The sequence below is a fragment of the Crinia signifera genome, chromosome 9, assembly GCF_055691185.1.
Source record: "Crinia signifera chromosome 9, ASM5569118v1, whole genome shotgun sequence".
Classification (NCBI taxonomy): Eukaryota; Metazoa; Chordata; class Amphibia; order Anura; family Myobatrachidae; genus Crinia; species Crinia signifera.
In genome coordinates, this window is record NC_139225.1 from 78539738 (window position 1) to 78556963 (window position 17226).

A 17226-nucleotide genomic window follows, 5' to 3' on the forward strand; every position below is an offset into this window, starting at 1 on the left:
TATGATCTTACTGTAGCATGTTTGGTGCTCACAAAAAAACTCCAACTTTATTAAATATGTAATTCTGAGCACTTGTTCTTCATACAATTAATTGATTTTTACAGCAAGATGTAATAACTAATGTGGTCCTAAATTCATAATGTTTCAAATCACCTGTCTAAAAAACACTCAATTTTATGTTGTTTAAGTCACACAACATGCAGTTCATGGCAAATGTTTGTTTTATGCTCTTGACTCTAGGGATGTCCAGGCCAATGGTAATTAACTTTGATCATCTCTTAGGACCTATTGCTGATGTGTGTTTGTGGAAAAACTTAAATGTGCCTCTTTCACTTCAATCAATGTCATCTGTGGAAAGGGCTGTTTCTAGAATTTAGTGGGCTTTAGTGAGTTAGTGAGCCTGTGATGACTCCCTGTATTCACTATAATTCTGAAGCCTGGAGAGTGACAGACTGTGGGGGCTAAAGGAGGCGGGAGGCGGAGTGAAATGCCAACCAGTCTGACTCTAGAGTTACAGACAGTAGGGGGCAGAGCCAACACTGTTTGTATGCTGTAGGTCATCCCAGTAGTACAGGTTTGACCATTTTCTCCTAATAAAGTAGCATATGTGGCCCCCTCGCTCTATGCCCATGTACACTGTATACTCTACATTAATTGAAAATGCACCATCGCTTGTACGACCTTCAGTATAAAAATTGTAAACTTTGTCCCATTTATTAGATTTAATGTCATTCTCCCTAATTGGTTATTACTTCTTTCATGACCAAATCAAAATTCACTTTTAGCAACAAAATCGTAAAGATTGGGCTACTGCTGAGGCTCAAAGAAGGATCCAGAGGGGGGCTGCAGCACAGTTCAAAATTCAAATAGGGGAGGCACAGCACCTGCCTCCAACTGCCATTCCAAACTGGCAGTTAGTGTTGCTCTCCTCCACTGGAATTACCACTGCTGAGGCTTATTTACTTTAACACGTGCATCTGCAATTCCTTTGCTCTATAATTCACATGTTTGTTGTGTGTTTTGTTCACAAGTTATCACTGAAGCAATCTACAGTATCACTGAGGCAATCACCTTGCAGGGAGAGCTAAAGTTTTAATTTCCCAGGAGGAAGTTTTGGCCAACCCTGGGGAGAAAATGAGGCAGAGGGAAGTTCGAAGACTCTTTCCTTTAAGGGGCCTATTGACTCTGGGGGTCGTGGATGGTGTACCTCTAAGCTTCAGCGAGGAGTAACCTGAAGACCCTTTCCCCCTCAGTAAGCGTTTTGGCTCTGAGGGGTTGGGGAGTAACAGGTACCTCTGAGCTTCAGCGAGGAGGAACCTGAAGACCCTTTCCCCCATCAGTAAGCATTTGGCTCTGAGGAGTTGGGGAGTAACAGGTACCTCGGAGCTTCAGCGAGGAGGAACCTGAAGACCCTTCCTCCCCATTAGTAAGCGTTTTGGCTCTGAGGAGTTGGGGAGTAACAGGGCCTTTTTCCATTTGGAGAGGGTCCAAAGTCCTATGCCCCCCAGCATGTTTTTTTTACAGTCAATAAAGCCATGAACCTTGGACTTCAAGAATGTTGTGCAATTATCACCAGGTGCAAGTAGTAGGTGGAGGAAGCACTGCTCCTGGTCATGCCATGGCAAGATCACTGCTACTTGGACTCTGCCAGCAGCCTCTGGAGAGTCAGGGTATGTAAATGCCATTCTGAGCCGAGACCACCACTTCGGACCTACCACCCTGGTGTGTGCACTTCCAGCTGTCTGTTGTACAGTTTATGAGAAACGCTGGGCCCCCAAGTGGAAAGCTCCCTGGGTGGTGATACAAATAGCTACTCAAAATCTAAATAAGGGAACTGCAATGAATCCAGCCAATGGGATGTGAAAAGCGGAGGGTATCTCAATAGAAATCCAGACGGAAGTGATATTTGCATATTTTCATACAGCCGCTGTGTACTAATTCGCAGCTGCGAATGTATTTGCCTAGATATGATTCAGGCCTCTAGTGTGCAAAAATATGCAGCACTGGCTGAACTTGGCCTAATCTAAAGAAAAGCTATTATGGGTTACGTTTGAAGCCTAATTGTACATTGACAAGTCACGCACAGTGTAAAGGACTCTAATGTGTGAATGCTTCGGTTACTCCTAATTCCAGATGTTTCTGGTGTCTCCCGAGAGCAGGTTTCAGGGTTCCTGCTGTACATAAACATAAGGTTCTTAGTAGATTCCTGTGTAGTGAATTGATGTGTACTGGATTCTTTTGGACAGAGGGAATGTGCTCACTCCAGTCCTTTCTGCAAAACTGTTTACCTCGTTGAGCACTTTGTCCTTTCCCACTGGCACCTCGTCAAATGTCTTCACACTCAGCGGTCGGTTCTTGTTGTTGTTCCTGAAAATGAGATCGGACACAGGGTGAGCCTGACACCCATGTTCCTTTGATAATCTTCCCAATTCAGCTATGAATAAGCAGAGTCGTTACAATGTCATGTTTATCTTTTTCCATTACTGTTCTTGCATTTATTAGTAGCAAGTGCAGTCGCTGTTTTATGTAAGAACTAGCAATGGAAGTGTATGAGAGCAATTAAGTAAAGCAGTTATTAGAGACGGCATCAGATGCTCTTACAGATGGGTTAAGGCTCTTCATTATTTTAAGCAGCTATAAATATAATATACTGTAGTCTGAGAGGAAGGGGTTTATTTACCAAGAGTTGGGTTGTAAAACCTGGACACTTCTGAGCGTGTTTATACCCAATATTTAAAAGGACAATGCTTTACTAGCAAATCTCCGCTAGTTAATATCAGGCATAAACACACTCAGAAGTGTTGGGTTTTACAACCTGACTTTTTGTAAATGAACTCCAAAATCTCTATAGAGCTATAATGAACTCTTGTTACATATTTGTAATTGAAAAACTGAGCCTAGCCTTCCACTAAAAACTGAGGAATGGATCTCCAAATGGGTTAGACCAGTCGGATAGGACCCCCTCCTTTCCGGATCCCTCCTTCCCCTACCCTGTCTCTTCGCTTTCCTTGTCTTCCTTCCTTCCTTCATTCACCCTCCTTTTCTTCTCTATTAAATTTCTTAAATATTTTTGCTTTATGGTTTCTGTAGCTTATAACAGTGTTGTTTTTTATTTTTCTTTATATGTATGTATATATATATATATATATATATATATATATGTAAATGTATATGTATGTGTATGTATATATATATGTATTTATTTATTTTTATTTTTTTATTTTTATTCTTTTTATTATTTATCACTGTTTATATACATTATATCTTTAGTATATTATCACCCTTAAAAACAAAAGAGATACTTCTATATTTTGTTGACTGTAAATATTTGGTCCGGGTTCTGGAACCGCTGCGATTGTTCCTAAATATTACGTTAATTTGTTCATATTTGGACCCTGTTCTACATTATGTCTTTTTGCCTAACTATTTCTTGATGTATCCATGGCATCTCATTAATAAAATTTATTTAAAAAAGGTACTTGTGTATTTTGGCGGCGCCCATCGCATCACATACCATAACGCATGCGATGGTATGCGATGCGACGCGATTTCGTTGGTTAGTGTACGATGGCATACAATTTTCAAATTGTATGCCATTGTACATGGCATACAATGCCATACGATGCGATGCGATTAAACATTGTATAAGCACCCTAATGGGTGCTTACAATGTTAAATGCACCCCCACGCCACCCCCCCTCCAGCTATAAACGTGAACCCGAAGCGGGACGAGCGCAGTGACCCCGCGAGGGGCGGCGGTACGCGTCCTACGACCTTTTCATACCCCCACTATCCACGTCGGCGTGGAGTTGAGAATAGATTAGTGTGGCGAGCGCAGCGAGCCACCGAGCCCGAAGCGTGGCGAGCGCAGCGAGCCCCGCGAGGGGACGCGGATACCTGTGAAGCCCGTGAAGGGACGCGTTTACCTGTGAAGGTATCCGCATTCCCTCGCGGGGCTCGCTGCGCTCGCCACGCTTCGGGCTCCATGGCTCGCTGCGCTCACCACACTAATCTATTCTCAACTCCACGCCGACGTGGATAGTGGGGGTATGAAAAGGTTGTAAGACGCGTACCGCTGCCCCTCGTGGGCTCGCTGTGCTCGCCACGCTTCGGGTTCACGTTTATAGTGGGGGGGTGGGGTGGGGGTGCTTATACGATTTTTCATCGTATAGGGGGTCAAAATTGCGTCGCATCACATCGCATGCCATCGGGTACATGGCATGCGATGCGATACGTTCATCGTACGATGCTGAAATCGGGCGCCGCCAAAATACACAAGTACCTAAAAAAAAAAAAACTGAGCCCAGGGCTTTAATAAATAAATAATTTGTGTTGTAATATGAATTAGTACACAAAGGCATAAAGGCTACCAGTTTAGTGGTGGATTGTCACCAAATATACATTGTTTTTATACAAGCCTTTAGGTATTTCATGCTTAATTTTTTTTTAAATAGTATTCATATTAGCATTATGTTTCCTAATATTGTACACATGTATGACTTGTATTGCCTCATCTTTCTCCTCACATAAACAGGTCAAGTTATGAGGGTGTTTCCTTTATCACAGTCATGTGCAGTAAATGCTATCCCTAGTAATTCTGCCTTAGAATCATTGTAGTGTTAGTGGTTCTGAAACCTACCTACCAAAAGTACTAGTTTGTGGATTTCATGGTCTAATACAAAGCTATCTTATACAACCAGTGAAAAGAGTGACAGAGGGCTAGATGTATCAAGCTTCAAAAAATTATAATTTGGAGAGTGATAAACAGCCAGCCAATCAGCTCCTACCTGTCATGTTACAGGCTGAGTTTGAAAAATGATAGATAGGAACTGATTGGCTGGCTGTTTATCACTCTCCACTTTATCACTTTTTGAAGCTTGATACACTGGATCTGCATATACTGATATGAAAGGATTAAGTAGTGAGATTTGTTTTATACATCTTCATTTACTGGTGATGAGTAAAGATGGGGGGTGGTGTTTAGAGGTTTAGCGGTAAGTGTATGCCCTGTGGAATATTCCAGTTCCTTTTGCCTATTAAGCATTCTTCCCTCCTGCCCTAATTGTTATCAGTTTTAATGGGGTTTGCAGGGAAGAACAGCTTCTGTGGCCATCATGCTATTGCTCTTGCAGGCCAATACATGAGCTCGGCTGAATCTACCTTACTGGCTTCAGTGGAACCACTTGCCAAATGATCCTTCTGTGTTTGCATCAATGGGAGGGAAGCTGCATACATTGAGTGGAGTATGTCAGTAATGTTGAAGACCCACAACAAAGCCGGGTCTGTTGCGTTTCACAGATATAATACTTGCCCTAATTAATTACCAACATCACATAAAATTAAATAAATCTGACCAGTTCCTCCCAGCAATATTTTCCTGTGTGTTGATATTTTAGATAGAATTTTTTTAATTGTCTGGGAAGTGGGGGCTAACGTCAACCAATAAGGAGTTTACCAGCAGTAACAAGGGTTATAGCAAAGGTAGCCTGACAACTGGATAAATATGGTGTGTCACAAAAGATAATGTACACATTGATTATTGAAAAGGGTATACAGCTTCCACCATCAAGGAAAACATCAGCAGATTTCTAAACATATGGCATTAAAATATACCATATACATACAGTACTGCATTGTTGCTTTTTACATCTGATTATGGAAATTGTGTCAGTGTTAGTACTATTTAGAAGCAAATCTAGTATTTAAAATTACAACAGGTTTCCTATGGGATTAGACTAACGGGTGTAACAGGCGCCCCTACTGTATGATGAAACCACATTAGGGGAAATTTACTAAGATGGCAGTTGTATTTCACATGGGATGTTGGTACAGGAAACCAATCAGAATCTACTTCTTATTTATTTTGCACCTTCTAGAAGATAATAGATAGTATGTGATTGGTTGCCCATAGCAACATCCCATGTGAAATACAACTCTAATCTTGGTGTATTTCCCCCCTATTGTGTTGCTATAAAATGTACCTCTCTTTCACCCCCCACATTCGTGCTCTCTCACAGTCTTGCCGCTTTCACCTACGCAACATCTCACGCATTAGATCATTCCTCTCCACTGACGCGACCAAAATTCTCATTCACTCTCTTGTCATCTCCCGCCTTGACTACTGCAACATCCTTCTCTCTGGGCTACCTCTCACCCGCCTCGCACCTCTCCAATCCATTCTTAACGCTGCTGCTAGGCTCATCTTCCTCTCCCGCCGCTCTACCTCCGCCTCCCCCCTCTGTTTATCTCTTCACTGGCTCCCCATTCCTTTCCGAGTTCTCTTTAAACTCCTCACCACCACCTACAAGGCTCTCTCCTCCTCCACAGCTCCCTACCTCTCTTCACTGATCTCTATCCACACTCCCTCCCGTCCTCTTCGCTCCATCGCTGACCGCCGACTGACCTCTCACCTAATCACCTCCTCCCACTCCCGTGTCCAAGATTTCTCTCGCGCTGCCCCCCTGCACTGGAACAACCTCCCGCCACCCATCAGGCTATCTGATTCCCTTACCTCCTTCAAGCGCTCCCTCAAAACCCACTTTTTTCGACTAGCCTATCCCTCCTCCTAACCTCTTTTGATCCTCCTATCCTGCCTCCGTTCCCCTCCGTTCCTACTTATCCTATTGTATTTCGTTCGTCCACCCACCTATTTTTAGTATGTTAACTCTTATGAGCAGGGCCCTCCTTCCTCACGTACTCACCCTACCTCATTACCTCACCTGTGCTCCTGTCCTGTTCTTCCCTTCCTCTACTTCATCTTCGGTCTCCTTGACTATTTTGACACCTACTTCTGAACTGATGCTGATTTTAGTTCTACCAGCTATACCCCTATTTATACTGTATCTTTCTACACACCCTGTACGTTACCTTGTAATTTGTTTTTTTTTTTGTTTGCTATGTACGGCGCTGCGGACACTTTGTGGCGCCTTATAAATAAACGTACTACTACTACTACTACCTACACTGGTTTCATGCATTACAATGTGCCTTACAATAGTTGGATAATATACAAAAAAACTGCACGACAGGTTTCATTATACAGTATGTGCTCCATCTTAGCTCACACAACTACACATCCTTAGCATCTGACAGAATAAAATAAAGCCTAAGATTGCACATACTGGAAGAAACAGTCTTTTTTAGTTTAATAATGTAAAAAAAAAGTATTTCACTTGTTTGCATTTCAAAACTTGGCAGCAATCCCCACACTTTTCTTTGCCAATGGCCACCAACAGAGAGATACAATTACAGTTCTGTAAGTATTGTTCCCAACGTAACATCCTTCCACCTCACTGGAAATGCAGATTCTCACCCAGATTCTAGCGTACTCCATCGTGTCATGGAGAATCTTACACTTTGTTCTTCACTACCAGGTTTTACGTTTGTTTCACCATCAATGCGTAAAGCAGTGTTCAGTGGAATGTAGTCTTTTCCCTCCTATAATAGATATATAATACACGTGATGTTAACATATGTACAAAAGAGTGAACACAATCTGTGACATGGCAGGTAGGAGCTGATTGGCTGGTTGTTTATCACTCTCTATTTTATCACTTTTGAAGCTTGATACATCTGGCCCTATGTCTACATACATCATGTGTACCTGGATCACATGACCAACTGTTAAAAAAAACTGTTCCAGGTGGTCTAGTGGTCTTTTGCCTTCCCCAGTGGCTTTAATGTGGCTTCTAGATCCTGTGCTGTAGCATATCTATAATGGGTTCAAGGTGCACACCAATTTAATCATACTCACCTCTCTGTCTGTGGTTGTTGTACTTATTTTCCCACTATCTCTAATTCTAATCTCTAACCCTTAACTCCAACCCTCTCCCTAGTGCCTAACTCAACATCTTTCACTCAGAAAATAACCTGGGTGCAAAAGTCTGAGGGATGATTCAGTTGAGCGATGCTATCATGCTTAATTTGATTTATAGCAATACCTTTGCTACAAAAATACCACTTTTAAGTATATAGCATATTTGGATCAATTTACACATATTTACAGTAAGTCAATTATATAACAATCATTAAAAAACAATGTTACAACATTGATAATCTCATGTCACCTATTTATTTATTTCCGAAGATGAAATGTTGACTACAAACCTGTTGAACATTTGCTTGGAGCAGGTCTCCTAATCGTTCCACTAGGTCAGTAAAATTTGGTCTGTCTGTTGGAATTCCCTGCCAGCAATCCAACATTGTTTGGTATCTAGCAAAGAAAAAATGTGTCTGTTTGTGGCATATGGTAATCTATAACAAATAGCAGATGCATATTACAGGTTTAGTCTCCCATATTAAACAAAGTTGGGGCCAGAGGTATTTTGGATATTGCATTTTTTACATTTTTTTTATATTTGCAGACCATAATGAGAGATAGTCTGAAGGGAATTTTATAAAATATTTGTAATAATTTAGTGCATTATAAAAAAAAAACAGTATCTGTACATTTAGCCATCAGAAAACAAAGAGTCACTGTCTCACATACAAACAAAATCTGTATTTCAGAATATTCCGTATTTTGCATTTGGGAGACTCAACCTATACACAGTTTCTTAATAAGATATTCTGTTGACTTTATTCATGTAAAATGTAATTATCTGTATAAAAACTAGACACCTAGAAGGTGGTACAGTATATGATTCCTGGACACAATAACTGCAGGGTTAACAACAAATAACAGCCAAAAGGGGAAATTTACTAAGATGGAAGCGCTATTTCACATGGGATGTTGCTATGGGCAAACAATCTGAATATAGTTTATTTATTTAGCACCTTCTAGAAGATAATAGATAGCAACATCCCATTTATGTATTTTTCTATTGGCTAAATATATTTACATGAAGCCAGAGCGAAGAATATGTTTTGCAGGGCCTGCTATGCTGATCTACTTATTCTAGTACAGCTACAACTCAACTGATGACCGATGCCCAGCACAAACTGCATTAGTTTTGTACAACTGCACCAAATAGCTTGCCCTGCTCCCCTCATGGGGCATGCTAATGCTCAGCAAATTAAAAGGGTGCCGGACGGCTCCCCGACAGTCGGGATTCCGACAGTCATTACTCTGACGTCGGAATCCCGACTTCTCCCTTGTGGGGGTCCATGACCCCCATAGAGGGAGAATAAAATAGGTGGCAAGCGCAGCTTGCCACCGTGCCCGCAGCGTGGCGAGCGCAGCGTGGCGAGCGCAGCGAGCCTGCAAGGGGCTTCATTGCGCTCCCTCCGCTGTGCAGTCGGGATTCCGACGTCTGACTAATGACTGTCGGAACCCCAACTGTCGGGAAAATATACCACACCCAATTAAAACAACTCCCTGGCCAAACATCTGAGCAAAAGTAGAAGGGCCACATCCAATTCTTACCTACCTACCGCCACTTAATATATTTGATCAGTATCTCTCCTCAAACAAAGCTTGTTTTAGTTTAACCTATAGCACTTAAAGTATTTATAAGTTTAAAGTGACATTGGAGCCGTTCTTATTACATGTGAAAGGTTTGTGGGCTTGAAGCTTTTCTTTATACTAGGTGGAATATGGCTACAAATGAGCTAATTGGTATAATGTGAAACTGGGGGGTACGAGATGCTTCCTATTAACGGCATAGGATGAGAAAATAATATCTGTCATCTCCAACTCCAACTCTCATCTCAAATGCCTATTGGCTGATGGAAACATCTGCCACTCCACGTCACCACCTTCCTCCTACCATTGTCCTAACCCTAAACTTGCACAAATTGAGGTTGCACAGCACCACCAAGGATGAGTTTGTTCCTCTGTTATTTTGTAAAATTCACTGCTCTAAAAAATAAGATTCATAATGCAAGTGGTCATTTCCCCGTTCAACACAAGAAGGTGTTGGTACGCTTGCTGCTGACACCTCATCCACCACTTTCAGTTGCCTCTGCCAGTAATTGATGGGTGGAGCGGTCTGTGCCAGAAAATGATAATACTTATGTAGCAGAATATGATGGAGCTGAACGTGCCAGAAAATAATGAAACTGCCTTGATCATATTATTCTATTTTCTATATAAATGATTTCAATTTCCAGACATATAGCTGTATAATGAATTGTATATTGTATAATATGTATTACCGGAAGCAGGTATTCTTACATTTCAGGGGTGCAGTACTCCGGCGGTCTCATGCGTGTTCCCTCTTTCAGTCGGCAGCAGAAGTCCTCATCTATCTGTACACCGGGGTAGGGAGAAGCGCCTAGTTGATAGCGATGATATGTATTAATTTTTAGGAAGCATCGCTGAAGAATTAATAGTTGTCCAGCTACCATTTTATACATTTAAATCAATTTAGAATTTTTCTACAACTTTTTTATTTGAATTTGATTTTCAAGGTGTAATCATTTTTTTTGCAGAGCAGTGGGACACAGAAAAAAGAATGGGGAAAAGGGGATTAACAAATTGATTAACATGCAAAATAATATTTTTTTCTGTTTTCCAATACATAATACAGATCAAGGGCAAATATTTAAATTCAGTTATTCACAGATGGAATGCCAAGAACTGCTAAACCGCACAGGCCAATAATACAAAAATATAAGAACTTAACTAGCATTCGTACAGATCTGAAAGATATACGGTACAGCAGGTTTATCCAACATGGTGACATGTATTCCACTTAAGTTAAGATAGGCATTCATTAATAGTAGGACTAATCAGGTCCTTATCATAAATAAGCAAGGTTAACCATATGATATGGAATTTGGACAGAATATTATTTAAAACAGTTATTCATAGCAAAAAGGAAAGTTGGAAAGAACCTACCAACTATGATGGGTCCATAGATATGATACTTTTAATAAAAATTGAAAATCACTTTAGAGTCTGTCTTGTAAGAGAACAAGATTGTAGTGTCATGTAACTTTTTAAGTGATTACTAATTTTCAAGATTACAGAAAATTATTTCCAAAAGCATTCTGGTTAATACATCCAGGCCTGATTCAGGGATAGATGCTAAAATAGCAGATGGGGTATAGACACTTCCTGTTGGCAATGCAGATACACCTTAAGTTTGGAAGCAAATCATAATTGACTATTTTCTCCCAAACACCAGAAATTGGACAAAAACTTGCTCACAGAGGAAACGCTATTTAAAGTTGGTCATACACTTGGCGACTTCTCCGAGCTCCTGTGTTCCCCCTTTGAGCTACCCGGGAACCTGCCAGGCAGCAGGGCCACATAGGATGTGTTATTTTTGCATAAGCTGTATCGGCTGTATCGGCTGTGATCCCAGCCAAGCCTGCCTGGCATGGCTGTGATGCAATGGATCCTACGTGCAGCTCGTGTGATCCAGTAGCTCCAGTATGCACAAGGCCACACATCACTTGGGATCTCATGTCACATACATGCAATTTGGATGCTTTTTAAGATTAAGCTTTTAAGGGGATTTTTAAAGTAATTGCAATCACATTAGAGAAACAGATAAATGGTTGCTAGCATAAGTACATGTTACAGTGGAGTGGTTGAGCAATAGAGAAATTGAGTTTCCGGCATGTTTCTTAAATTGGGACACAATAATGTTTCAGCAGTCAACCCAAATTATATTTATTATCTAGATTCTCCTCCCAATTGGGAGAACAGTATGGCTTTCCATTCCAATTGTAAAATTGAAAAATGTCCCGGCATGACCCGGTATCAGTGGTCACGTCATGCCTCATGTTCCATGCATGGATCCTTCATGCTATCTGCTCTATTATGAAATCTCTGTACCAAGAACAATTGGCCAGCTCTCCCCTAGCGGACATCTCACTGATGGAGTAACTAGTTACTAGCCCGACAAAATGACAACTTAACAGTAATGCCCGCACCAGCGGCTGAGCGTCCCCAAATGTAGCAACATTGTAATTGCTCCATCATGTGGGATTTAGTGGCCACTGGTGCAAAACACTTACTGTACATTTACCCAAAGAGGAGAGGAACATGCGCAATATACAAGTCCCATCATTCCCATCATTCTATGCCAGCAAAGTGCTTTCTGGGAGCTCAGCTGCCTGGTGTTTGCTATCTTTATTAAGGTGACTTATGGTTTGCAAACAGTCCCATAATTGTCAGGTTTCTTTTGCTGTGATCAGGTATCCGTAACCCTTTGAGTGCCAACGTTGCTGTGAGAGATGCATAAAATATCTGCTAAAAATGCCAGCCTCACTCACAGCGACTGTTTTTTGGGGGGGAAAAATTTATCTGAACTTCAATTAATTGACTTCAGATCGTTTGCTGGCACTAACTAAAGTGATTCATAATCCTTGACTACTGCCCTGGCATTTTTAGTGGATATTTTTCCCATCAAAGTTGGCACTCAAACGGTTAAAGCAAAAATGTTCAGCGGCCAGTGAGGTTACCATTAGGCAGGGCCGCCAATAGGGGGGTGCTGTGGGTACAGCTGTCCTAGGCCCTCTGGAAGGGCCCGGGCAGCTAATTTTGCCAACTGCAGCCCCCCAACTGCCTCCGTTGATCTGCACTCAGTAAGCTGAACAAAGCAGGTCCCGGAGCACAAGATTATTCAACCCAGGATGCCGGTGGCCATTTAAAATGCTGCAGCGGCTTTTGAGCCAATCAGAACTCACCTACCGGCAGCCAAGCAGAGCGGCTGTCGGTACACAAGTTTTGATTGGCTCAGCAGCCGGTGCTGTATTTTAATTTGCCGCCTGCATCCTGAGTTGAAGAAGCCTGCGCTCCGGAACCTCCTGGCTGCAGCTCAGCGGAAGAGGAGATGGGGGAGCAGGAGCCGGGTTACCGTAAGTCAAGGAGGGGGGACCCGGGGGCCCGGACTGAAAATGAGTCCCAGGCTCAAGGGTGTTTGTGTCTATGGGGGCAGCATGTTAAAGTCTATGGGCGCACACCAAGAGATTCCTTACCATGGGCTCCACTTGGTCTAGAACTGACTTTGCAATGTATCTTATTTTTTTCTTAGTTCATACATCTGCAACTAGTTACTTTTTATGAAATTTAAAGATGGTAAGGTCAAAATGATTCAAAGGTACAGCAGGTGGTAACCAAGGACAATTATAATGTAATGAATACACCAAGACATGCAGTGAACTATTTGGAGATATGTCCTTTTAAATTTAATTTACTGATGCGATAATAAAGCTATGTTCAAAAATAATTGAAAATGCTGAAAAAGTAATTTAATATAGGCAAACTCCTGGGAAATGACAGTCAACTAGGTCACATTTTATTATAGAACTGACATAGTCACATAGGAATTTACATTTGAAACTTCTATTATTCCTTTGATCTCAAGTTTTGTTACAGGACACAATTTATGTGTTACATCTACATGCTTATGAGTCAAGTGCCAAGTATATTAAAAATGCCGACTTTGTTGGCCACCAGTTGGACAGGCCTGGATTATTACACTGTAGGTAAATAAATAACTCGCACAGCATCACAAGATTGTTATTGCACTGTTATATGGCATGGGAAGAATTTCCTCACCTGCTTTTATAACAGCATGCATTAAATGCGAGCAAAACAACAACAGCAATCTCCGTATGACCATTTAATGCAATAATAAGGACAAAACAGCACAAGAATGTTAGTTATAACTGCACATGCTTTTGTAGGGAGGAAAAAACAAGTACTGCATTCCTAGGCAAAACCATGCATCATTGCAGGTGGGGCAGATTTAAAATGTGCAGAGAGATTAAGGGGGGTATTCAATCCATGGTCATTTTTCTGACTGTCGGAAAAAAACATACTTTTTGACATTTTTCAGTCGGAAAGCATGTGGCTCTGCAAACTGTTTTAGTCGAAAATGCATCCACTTTCGACTATTTTCCGTGGATGCAAATATGACTTTAAACAAAGTTGAATCTGTATCAGCAGAAAATGTTATATTTACATCTTCTCATCAAACCAAGTGCCACTTTCTTTGTTTCTAATTATCTTGCATTTAGTGTGGGTGATTATCCCACCATCAAGGGCCTTATTCTGGTCTGTGCGGCCGGAGCCGAATATGCGGCCAGGACCGTGCGTCCTAAACCCGCCTTCCGTCCGAATGCGGTAAGCCGCTGACCGCACGGAGCACGAGTGGATTTCTCATGTATACACCTCCTCCATCTCTGGGAACCTCCCCCATCATTCGATGGTCGCATACCATCGAATGCAGGACCGAGCGGTCAGGCAGCTCCCGCGAGTTCAGACCACTCGGGCATTTCTCCGTGCAAAAGCAGGGATCTGGGCGGGCAGCTGACATCCGGCAATGTCATATGTCCACCCCCTACACGTGCGTCACGGCCGCATTACCATACGTACGCCCAGCGTTTTCATGGGAACGCCCATGAAATGCGGGGCGTATGCATATGGTAATGAGCCCAAATAGCCCTTCACGCCCCTCTCCACTCCCTGTTCGTAGTGTAAACAATTCATGCGGAATTTGGACGTGCGTCCCTTTCGCACATGCGCAGATATGCCTCTGCACATGCGCAAACACAAAACATCGGCGGAACGAACGCACGCGGACATATCCGCACCAACCAGAATAAGGGCCCAAGTGACTGCTCTTGGCAAACCACCCCGGGCAGCGCCAGCTAGTGCTACCTAGGTAGGTAATTTTTCATATCCAAGTCTACATGGCAGATAACAAATAAGGATGTATCCAATCCTGTCTCCTGTTTCCGGTGACGGAAACAGCGGCCCTTTCCTATTCAATGCTGCCGATTCCGACACCATTACTAAAAACAAATCCAACTTTAAAACAAGTCGGATCTACAGATGCAGACTGTCAAATTCACAGGTGTATTTCAACAAACCGCATTGAATTCCGACTGTCGAGAGAAACAAAATCGAGTTGGGATTCTGACTGGAATCCCGGATTAAATACCCCCTTTAGTATTTGAGGGGGATGGGTAAAGGCATTCGTATGATATGTAGTATACTGTACATGCATAAATTAAAAAAAGTATGATTGACATTAACTCAAACATATAAATGGTACACAGGGCTAGATTACATTTGTTGGGACCAATGGTATCTGACTTGTGGGAGCCGCCTCCAATAAAACTGTCAATATGATATGCTGGCAATACTATTAAAAAAGTATAATATGTAAATACTCCCAGCACAACAAAGGGATACATTTAGTAAAGGTTCTAAAAATAAAAAAGAGGTGATGTTGCGCATAACAAAACAATATGAATCATTTTCTAGGATGCAATAGAGAAATGATAGAGATAATCGGATTGGTTACTATGGGCATCATCACCTCTTCATCTTTAGAAGCTTTAGTAAATTTACCCCAATATATTAGACACATTGTAGAATCATAGAATTCTGATGGCAGATAAGCCCCACTTGACACATCGAGTCTGCCCTAAACATGAATCGGTAATGCTAACCCTTACGCCATCCATACTGCCTGCCCATATAGCAGCTGTACTGCTCCAAAATGTAAGTTTCCACAGTCGATATTGAGACAGATGTATTAAGCCTGACGAAGAGATAAACTGGAGAAAAAGTGGAGATAAAGCGGAAGGAGATAATGCACCAGCCATTCAACGCTCAGCTGTCGTATTTCAAAAACAGCTGATTGGCTGGTGCGTTTATTCGCCAGGCTTAATACATCTGTCCTATTATGCCATACAGAAAACACAGTTTCCATATGCCACAAGGGCATCACACATTGATGATGTAGCTGTGTACGAGGGCACCCCTGGGTGACTACCCCATTTGCCTCTTGATATTAATGCAATTATGGCAGAAATGTAAAAATAGCGATTTGCTGGATTCCGTATGGCTCTGGAAATATAGCTGTTAGATGGAAAGTGGAAATTGGTTTTATGACAAAAACAACTGATCTTGTTTAAAATAATTGCCACTTTCAGTCCAGTGTCTATGGGCCTGATTCAGACCTGATTGCTGATCTGAAAATTTGCAGATGACTGCGAGTGGTCAGCCGCCACCCAGGCAGAGTGAAAACGTGCCTTGCCTAAATCTCTGAATGTATTACAAAAATGTTGCAATATTCGTACATCCGTATGCAATTCACTTGCCATCCAATGATTTTTCCCAGTCTGTGCAAATTCATGTAAGTCTGACCCTTTTGAGACAAGTCTGACCCAATTTTGAGACAAAGACAGGATGATTGAAGCCGGTGCTGACATCACACACCCTCCCTACAAATAAGAGCTTATAACATGTGGGTCATCCTTTTAACTTGTGCAAGGGATATATAACATTGCTTTGAATAAAAACATTGCATAGGCTTCATTTACCACTACAACTTACCTAATGAAAAGATCTCCCATAGCAGTACCCCAAAGGACCACACATCACTTTGTGTAGTGTAGATTTTATCAAATATAGCTTCAGGTGCCATCCACTTAAGAGGTAACCGTGCCTATGAGCAGGATAAACATATATGAACATTTTGCTGACATAACTGGAACATAAAACAATAACCTCTGTCAGGTAACATTGTCAATGTAACATTATGTAATTGGCCGTTTTTCTGACCACATCTTTTATCCCTTATAGTAATTTAATATTTAGGGGTTTTTATGTTTTAAGCAGTGAAAAGAGTGGAGAAGCGCACCAGTGGAGAGGTCACACAAACCAGTCAGCCAGCTTTAGGTAACATTTATCAATTACATGATAGAAACTGATAGGTAGAAGTTTATTGGTTGCTAGGGGCAACCTCTCCATTAGTTCACTTCCCCACTCTTTTTTAGATATCAGCACTATATGGGGTCTATTCATAAAGCAGTGACAAGAGTAGAGAAGTGAGCCAGTGGAGAAGTTGCCCATGGCAACCAATCAGCTGCAACATATCATTTTATTGAATGCACTTATAAAAAGGTACTTCAAAGCTGATTGGTAGCAATATGGCTCACTTATCCACTCTTTTTACTTTGGAGAGATAAAGTACAACCCGCCGGGGGGGGGGGGGGGCTTTGGGGGTATCACCATAAAAATCTGGTGATGCCCCATAGAAGCCCATGGGCTTCTAACATGACCCCCCCCCCCCTGCACCGCCCGACCCCTGCCGCCTCGAATCGACCCCCCTCACCTGTGTCCGGCCAGCACAGAGCTGTGCTGCCCGGACCTGTGACCTCCTCCTCCCTGCACTATGATCCTCTTTCGGGTGCAGGGAGAAGGAGAGCCCGGCGCAGCAGCAGCAGGTAAGGGAGGGAGGGGAGAGCCACCGGGTCCCCATGGGACCTGCTGACTCTCACAGCAAAGGACAGCTCTTAACGCAAGAGCTGTCCTTT

The 17226-nt window shown here is 42.1% G+C and overlaps 1 protein-coding gene across 2 annotated transcripts in view; it reads right to left on the bottom strand.

The window, feature by feature from the left end:
• The window catches only part of LOC146035694 (vascular endothelial growth factor receptor kdr-like), a 235107-nt gene that overhangs the window by 18413 nt on the left and 199468 nt on the right, over nt 1–17226 (bottom strand). For both annotated transcript variants that reach the window (XR_014460700.1, XM_083159281.1), the window contains exons 24-28: nt 16244–16355; nt 10115–10214; nt 8107–8212; nt 7313–7437; nt 2289–2367 (exon numbers count right to left, since the gene is read on the bottom strand). Coding sequence is in view for 1 of the 2 variants with exons in the window: in XM_083159281.1 (XP_083015407.1) it covers nt 2289–2367; nt 7313–7437; nt 8107–8212; nt 10115–10214; nt 16244–16355 (522 nt within the window). In the remaining variant the exon portion in view is untranslated. The remainder of the gene's footprint in view (nt 1–2288; nt 2368–7312; nt 7438–8106; nt 8213–10114; nt 10215–16243; nt 16356–17226) is intronic.